Source organism: Quercus lobata, chromosome 8 (genome assembly GCF_001633185.2).
Source record: "Quercus lobata isolate SW786 chromosome 8, ValleyOak3.0 Primary Assembly, whole genome shotgun sequence".
NCBI lineage: Eukaryota > Viridiplantae > Streptophyta > Magnoliopsida > Fagales > Fagaceae > Quercus > Quercus lobata.
The window spans coordinates 28,341,814-28,349,681 of NC_044911.1; the positions used below are offsets into that span (position 1 = coordinate 28,341,814).

At 34.0% G+C, this 7,868-nt stretch overlaps 1 protein-coding gene across 2 annotated transcripts; it reads left to right on the forward strand.

The window, feature by feature from the left end:
• Positions 1-1,825: 1,825 nt before the first annotated feature.
• LOC115958318 (zinc finger CCCH domain-containing protein 18) lies at positions 1,826-7,415 on the forward strand. 2 transcript variants are annotated; one of them, XM_031076718.1, is made up of 8 exons: positions 1,828-2,127; positions 3,465-4,402; positions 4,483-4,650; positions 4,733-4,912; positions 6,073-6,149; positions 6,244-6,414; positions 6,514-6,631; positions 6,918-7,415. In XM_031076718.1, the coding sequence occupies exons 2-8, from the start codon at positions 3,480-3,482 to the stop codon at positions 6,988-6,990; spliced, it is 1,710 nt and encodes a 569-aa protein (XP_030932578.1). In that variant the 5' UTR covers positions 1,828-2,127; positions 3,465-3,479; the 3' UTR covers positions 6,991-7,415. The 2 variants fall into 2 exon arrangements, with proteins under 2 accessions (XP_030932579.1, XP_030932578.1); XM_031076719.1 differs by lacking the exon at positions 6,244-6,414 and having other exon boundaries at positions 1,826-2,127.
• The last annotated feature ends 453 nt before the right edge of the window (positions 7,416-7,868 follow it).

Below are 7,868 nucleotides of genomic sequence, written 5' to 3' on the forward strand. Positions count from 1 at the left end.
GATCCGCTTTCTAAGTGTTCTGACAATACTCAGTCCACGTTGGTGGCTATTCGTGGGTCTGGGTCGGGGCCTTTGTCAATGTGAAGATTAAATCCTTGGCCCATATCATTGGTTTATGGTCCAAGGCCCAATATGAACTTGGGCGTTTAGGTGCCGTACAATATATATATATATATATATATATATATATATATATAAAACTAAGTGATTTCTCAACTTTTAATCACATTATTTTACTCTCTTCTATAATACAACGTAAAAATCTCATAAATCAATAGTGTAAATAATGTTTGAGACATCCAAATTTATATCACACCTTTTAAATCTATTAAACTCATCACCTGAATATCTCAAAGGGACACAATACAAAATAATGTTATCTTCTTTCTAAGGATTATATAGCTAGAGAAATTATTGTGTACTTCAGGAGTATCATAAATACGTACTCCATTCTTTTACATGAATGGTAGGTTCCATTAATTAAATTTATGATGGGACCTACCATTCATATGAGATGAAAAAATACACATTTATGATACTCCAGAAGTACCTAATAATTTTTAATATAACTAAATGAAGAATTCAATAAAAATGATTAAATTAGAATAATGGACCAATATAAAAGTTGAGGAAGAGGAACATTCTTCTTAAAAAACATGAGGACCCATATAAAAGTACTGCACCTCTGGTTAATGCCGCAATCACGGAAGGAGAAGAGGTGGGACCCATATAAAAATCAGAGAAATTTGATTATCAAAAAATGTAGTAGTATGTAGTAGACTAGCAGTATCGGTTGCGGTTATGAATGATTCGTAGCTACTTATCCGTGGACAGCGACCACCTGGAAACAAACAGACTCTGAAAATTCGCTGTCAAACCTCTCACGTGGCCTTCATGCAAAAATGTCTTTCATTCTTAGATAGATTTTGGATTTTGCCAAGTTTTCTGAATTAATTCCAAAGCTATTAAGCTACTACTCTACAATCAATCACCGCCATTCTTTCTCACCTTCTGTGGCCTCCACACTTCACCTTCTTCCCTTCTTTCATTCCATCCATTTGTTTTGTATTGTTTGTGGGTCCAGTAGGCCCCATACAATGCACCCATCAATTATTTTACTACCATTCATCAAAATTCTTTCCATTTTTTTTTTTTTTAATAAAATGTTTTAAAGATTTTATTAAGATAATCAAAATTTAAGTACATCAACTATCAACAAGAGACTAAAAAATTAATTATATTGTTCAATTAAGTTCAAATATATAATTCTAGTGATTAATAAAAAACAATTATATATTATAATTTTGATTTGAAAAAACTGATATACTACACTACACTACAACACATCAAAAGAATTATAGCACAGCTTTGTAGAGTCTAGAATCTAGACTACTTCAGTGTATGTGTAGTAGCGCATATTAATCAAATGTTCAGATAGATAAGCCAACCCAGAAACTGAATTTGACTTTTTCTACGAGATTGACTAAGGGTAGTTTGGGAAATCGGTCACGTTCCCTATGAAATTCCCGCAATTTTCTGTGACAACAACAAGTACAACCTGTAATCTATTATCTCCTCAAAACCATTACTAATATTTTCCCTAAAAAAAAAAAAAAAAAAAAAAAAAACAAAACAAAACAAAAGAGAATGACCACAAGTATGTAATGTTCGATTAAATAATTACATTAATGATTTTTTTTTTATCCAAAAAAAAAATGTTGTTAGTATAATTTTGTTTTTGTTGTGATTTCTTTTTCTTTAAAAGGGGTTGTATTATAATTATATGTACGTGGGTTTTATCCATGTGTATTGATTTGAACTAAAGACAAGGCGCCCTTTAAAGCTATCCTTTCTGTCATTTTTGCTTTTTTTAAGAATGGTGTCGTTTTTGAAGAGAGAAATATAGAATAGTGAGTATAATAGAAGGAGATAAAAATAGCTAGAGATATATAGAGGGCGAGAGGGATGGAGGGAGAGAGGTAGAGAGGCAGAGAGAGAGAGAGTTGGAGACAGAGAGAAAGAGAGAGGAACAGAGTGAGCAATCATTCATGGCCATATAGGAGTTTGAGGCCTTGGATTGGTTTGTCTGACTTTGTTTCATCTTCAGGGTGCTGTTGGATTTGCTGGGTATGTCACTCTATGATGCCTAGGAAGTTTCATTTCTTCTTGTTTTCATCCTTTGTGGTGGTCATTGTTGTTAAATTTTTTACTTTGCCAAATTGGGTTTTTGAGAAATGTTGCAAAAATTATGCTTTCAGTGTTTCAAAATGTTTTTGAGTGTTTCTTCATTTTTGTATGTAACTTTGGCTTTGTGTTGCTTCTTCTGTTCTACCTATTGAGCGGTTAATTCTTTTCTAATATAGGTTTGTCTCATAATGGTTTTGAAGCATTTATCACAGCGTTTAAGATGTGCATATTTTTTAAGTTCTTTTTCCTGAAAATGAGAAGATAAAGAATTTTGGTTTTTTTCTTCTTCTCTTTTTGGTCAATTTCTCTCTCTCTCCATGGATTTGTTTGATAAATGTTGTGAAACAATGATTTAGTGTTCAAAGCGTGCGTTCAAGATTTTGGTTTTCCTTTAGCTTGTTAAAATTTTGGCTTTTATACCATGTTAATGATTTTTTTATTAACTTGGTTTTTTTCTTTCGAAACAAGAGGAGATGATATAAAAAAATAAAAAAATAAAAATTGTCCTTTATTTATTTATGTTTTCTGGGGAGGAGTTTCTAGAAAATGTTTTAAGTACATGGTTTCTTTGCCTGAAAGGAAAAGAACATGGAATTCTGTTTTTGAGGGTGAATTTGTGGCAAACTTATTCTCTTTTCTGTTTCACATGAAAGAAAAATGTTCTTTTTTGTTCATTTTCTCACCAAATTTAATTATAAGCACTATTTTCTGGTTTAACCCCCAATCTGTTTTCAGAAAGGTAGAAATTTGTTGAACTTAATAATGGGTTTCAAACTTTCAACTTTGTTAACAGAAAGTAAAATGTTTTTTCTTCTGGTTTGGTTGTTTATGCCTTTTGTGGCTTCATTCCTTTTTATTTATTTATATTTTAATGCTAAGTAGAGAAACAAATTCTTGTTTTGATTTCTTATTATGCTTCTGCTCGAGAACTGTTGATGGTGTAAAAAATGAAGTGAATGTGGAGGATAGTAATATCAGAACCAACAAGATTACCTATTGATAATCTTTTTTGGTCTAATTCATTAGTTTTTGGTTGTTTTTACCAGAAATGAGCGTTGAAATGTCAGACATAGATGTAATGGTAAATAATGTAGTTTAGGGGTTAACTTGGTCTGCATTTGTTTCTGTTGTAGGTCGAGAAAAGAGTTGAGTTGATGAAATCTTAAATTATATAAATAAATATATAAAAACTCATTGTACCAGTACCAGATATGTTGTGATTACTTTGATATGCCAATTTCCATTGTAATCTTATAATCTGTATGCCTATTATGTAGGGGGTGCGGATTGAGATGGATTTTTCTGAGTCTACAAAAGTTGTGTACAACAGGATTCAGAAAATAGAGCCTGAAAATGTGTCAAAGATTATTGGGTATCTTCTTTTACAAGACCATGGTGAACGTGAAATGATCCGGTTGGCCTTCAGCCCTGATAATTTGATCTACTCTTTGATCAACAAAGCCAAAACCGAGCTTGGCTTATCAAAACTGGTGGTTTCTACTTCTCCCAATCCCATCTCCATCTCCATCTCGCCCTCTCATGTGAACCAAGCACCGGTTTCAGACCTGTCTTTACCTTTCAAAACTTACTCGGCATCTCTGTCACGCCCAGCAACCTACTGGGATCCCCAAGTGGTCGCTGATCAGCAACCAGTGGATTTATTCTCGGATTCAGTTGCTGAAGATTATCGCCTTCAAAAGCAAATGCAGTTCTTGAACATGGAAGATCAGACAGAGTCTGCTCGTTCGGTTGGTTCGGATTTTTCAAGCAACTATTATTACCCGGAACCTGCATTGGGTGTGAGAACCAGTCGAAGGTCTCCGAGCTTGCCTGAATTTCCTGTTAAAGTATGCCATTACTTCAACAAGGGGTTTTGTAAACATGGAAACAACTGTCGCTACTTCCATGGCAATCCCATGCCAGAAAGCTTTTCTCAGATTTTCAGTCCAAGCTCTAATAATGAGCTCCCTAATGATGATCATATGTTCTCTCCTGGCTCTCTCGAAAAGCTTGAAACGGAGTTGACAGAGCTTCTTAAATCGAGAAGAGGCGTGCCAGTTTCAATTGCGTCACTGCCAATGATGTATTATGAGAAGTATGGGAGGATCCTTCAGGCTGAAGGGTATCTTACAGAGAGCCAAAGGCACGGTAAGGCTGGGTATAGTCTGACAAAGCTTCTTGCTCGATTGAAGAACAGCATTCGTCTCATTGACAGGTTATTTTTCTTACACATGTTAAATTGCACCATGAAATTTCATGTGCGTAAATTTTGAATTGTTATTGTTTGATTTGTAGGCCTCATGGGCAGCACTCGGTAATATTGGCGGAAGATGTTCCAAAATACTTGGAGTACACTGGTGAGAGAAGTGATCCTGGTGGAATTGTTGCTGGTTCTCGACAGATTTATCTTACCTTCCCAGCTGAGAGCACTTTCACAGAGCAAGATGTTTCTAACTACTTCAAGTAAGAGACTCTGAAATTATATTTATTTATTGATTTTCTTTTTTGGTTTCTGAGCTAATAAAAAAATTTCCATGTTTTGCAGCAAATTTGGGCCTGTTCAAGATGTTAGGATTCCTTGCCAACAGAAGAGGATGTTTGGTTTTGTCACTTTTGTTTATGCGGAGACTGTCAAGCAAATTTTAGCCAAGGGGAATCCTCATTTTGTATGTGGGGCTCGTGTTCTGGTGAAACCTTACAGAGAAAAGTCAAGGCTTGTTGACAGGTAAAAGTAAAACTTACCCTCCCCCCTCTAATTGTGAGAAGATTCTGGCACTATCTGTTTTTTAATTGCCTCTTTTTATGTTTTTATATTATCATCTCCTTTGGTTAGGTTTTTTTTTTTTTTGTTTTGTTTTGTTTTTTGGTGCATGCTTGTGGTTTGTATTATTACTGCTGACAAACATTTACGCTTTACTAAGCCTTATGTCCTCTTATAATTATGGTGATGTTGTGTTCAGTCTTCATACTTTATTACATGCAAACATTTCTCTTGGCTGGTGGCACAACTGGTACCATTAACATCCTCTGTAACATGTCCCAATTTTTAATATTTCTCGGCTGCTTTTCTGGGTTTCTGAATTCGCTGATTTTTTAAATTAGCTTTTCATCAATTTTTATCTCTCCACATCCTCACAGCATCTTTATAGCTGGTGGTATTGCAATTGATGTTGAAGTAGGGCCTTTTATTTTTTTAATTCCGCACTTACAGCATGGGCCTAAATCAGAGGAAAAAAGTCCTTGGAAGTTTTATAATTCAGACCAAAGGAAAAGTAAAAGCATTCTTTTATATAAATAGAAATGTTGGGCACTCCTTGTAATAATTAATAGTCTAATTGTAATAATTAATAGTCTAATTCCATGTTGATACCCATGTATTCCTTACACTCATCAACTAAGGTCCTAGCTTCACATTTGAGAAGTTCACATTTCAGTTTTCCAGCTGTTTTGTGTCACTTTCTTGACAAAACTGAGTGCATCCTTTATGCATTTATCTTTTTTTTTTCTTTTTTCTTTTTTCTTTTAATTGAATAGTGCTAATTTAGTTTGAATTTTATTCGTGTCACTTTCTCAAAACTCTTATGACAAATTATGGTTTTTTCACAATTCTAGGAAGATTTATCTATAGAAAATATACCCATTCCCTGGCTTCCTGCCTTTGCCTGGTAAATCCCCTTGAAAAAATTGTTGCTGACATTGAATTGGAAATTTGTAATTCATTGAATGTGTTGTAATGCTACTTTTAGGGTTCTATAATGTTTTGAAGGTATTTGGATTTAAATTGTATTTCTGGTGCACCTTCTATGTCGCCTCCTATTTTGTTTCCTAACTGGTGTCAATGTATTGACTTTTTTTTTTTTTTTTTTTTTGGTTTGTCATATGCAGGAAGCACACAGATAAAATGCAGCATCCTTTGTATTACAGTCCACATTTCATAGATGGAGATTCTGAGCTTAACTCAAGTGAGTGAAACATATATTTTCAATATTTATGAGTCACGGCATCTTCCTTATGTCTGAATAATTTATTTGTGTAAATTTTATTTCTTTCTCTTAGTTGCACGAGTTTGTGATAACTCAAGACTTCTAAGGAAGCAGCTCATGGAGGAACATGAGAAAGCACATAAATTTGAGAGAAGGCATTTCTCAGAGTTGCAACTAACCCCTAAACACTTTTCCCACCGCCCTTTTTTTGGCTACTCAATGAATGAGTTGAAGCTCTCAGAAGGTTTAAGCTATTTGCATATTTAATCAATGTAGCAATTTCCATTTGGCTTTTTTGTTCATGACTAAAACTCTCTCTTACGTGACACTGTGGCCCGTGCAGAACAAGCAGAGTTCCCATCTGCCGAACGTTTTAATTATTTGCTGGATGTTTTGAACAATGGCTCCACCAGTGAGGACAAAGTCAGGCACAAAAACACCAACTACAATGACCAGGATAGGTATGAAGACGTGCTGTGCTTTTGACGATATTTAGATCAACAACATTGTTACAAATGCACAAATTTCAAAACTTTTTTCATAACATTTGAGGTGACAGATTGTGATTAGTGCAACATCACTTTTATTATACACTAATCACAATCAATCATCTTAATAGTAATGAAAAAATATTATGAAATTTGTTGTGTATCTTAGATTTATTGTATTTTGATAGGGTGTTCTAAAGTGTTTATTTGTTTATTGCTCACATACTTGTACCTGAAAGATTAGATTAACCAACTGCAGCATTCAAGGACTAAACCTTCCAGAGAGCCCTTTTGCATCTGCTATAGGGAGTGGCATTTCAACAGTTATATAGAGATTGTGACACAGAAATTATAGAAGTAGAGGAATGAAATCTAAGACTAATTCAAGGGTTCGATACAACAGGACTTACTTTTTCTTCCTTTTTGGGTTTCTCCTCAACATGGTGGGTCTTTAAGCTCCATAAGGGCATACCAATCGAAGGTGAGAGAAACTCTAGAAGTTCTTCTCCATGTTACTTTTGGTGGAGATTGCAAAGAAGAATGATACAGAAAAGCAAATATGTAACAGGTCTCAAAACTTTCTTTTCTTTTTTTCCCTTTAAAAAAAAAAAAAAAAAAATGTAATCACGAAGGCATGGAAGAGAGCTTATGGGCCTTCAGAAGAGAATGTAATATAGTCTGCTTTAGCTGAAGATGAAAGGAATTAGAAAAAAGGAAAAAGGAAAAAAAAAATGCAGGGTTCAGAGAAAGAAGAAAAGTGTAGAGATCTCTGCAACACTGAGACACAAATGCTAATAAATTTAATTATACATACAGTCTCAGCTTATAAATTAGTATATTTCTTGGTGCACTATGCTTATTGTTTTGATAATGTGCTTTAATTTTTTTAGCAATAATTTAACATTAAAAAAAATAATTTAATGTTAATTTATGTTGATTAAAGTTATAGACATGATATTTCTGGTGTGTGTTTTGAGAGTTGTGACTAAGATTGATACTCTTTTTGCATGTCCAAAGTGGGAAGCAGTATTTGCCATTCAATTCAGAGTCAGACAAAGAACAAACTATATATGGTCATTTCAATAATAGAAAGGCTGCATAGCCATAGCTGATTTTCATCAATAAAGCCAGTACCATCATCATCCCAATCTTTAAAAAAAAAAAAAAAAAATGCTATAGTGTACGGTTACGAACAGATTTGGCAGCGTTG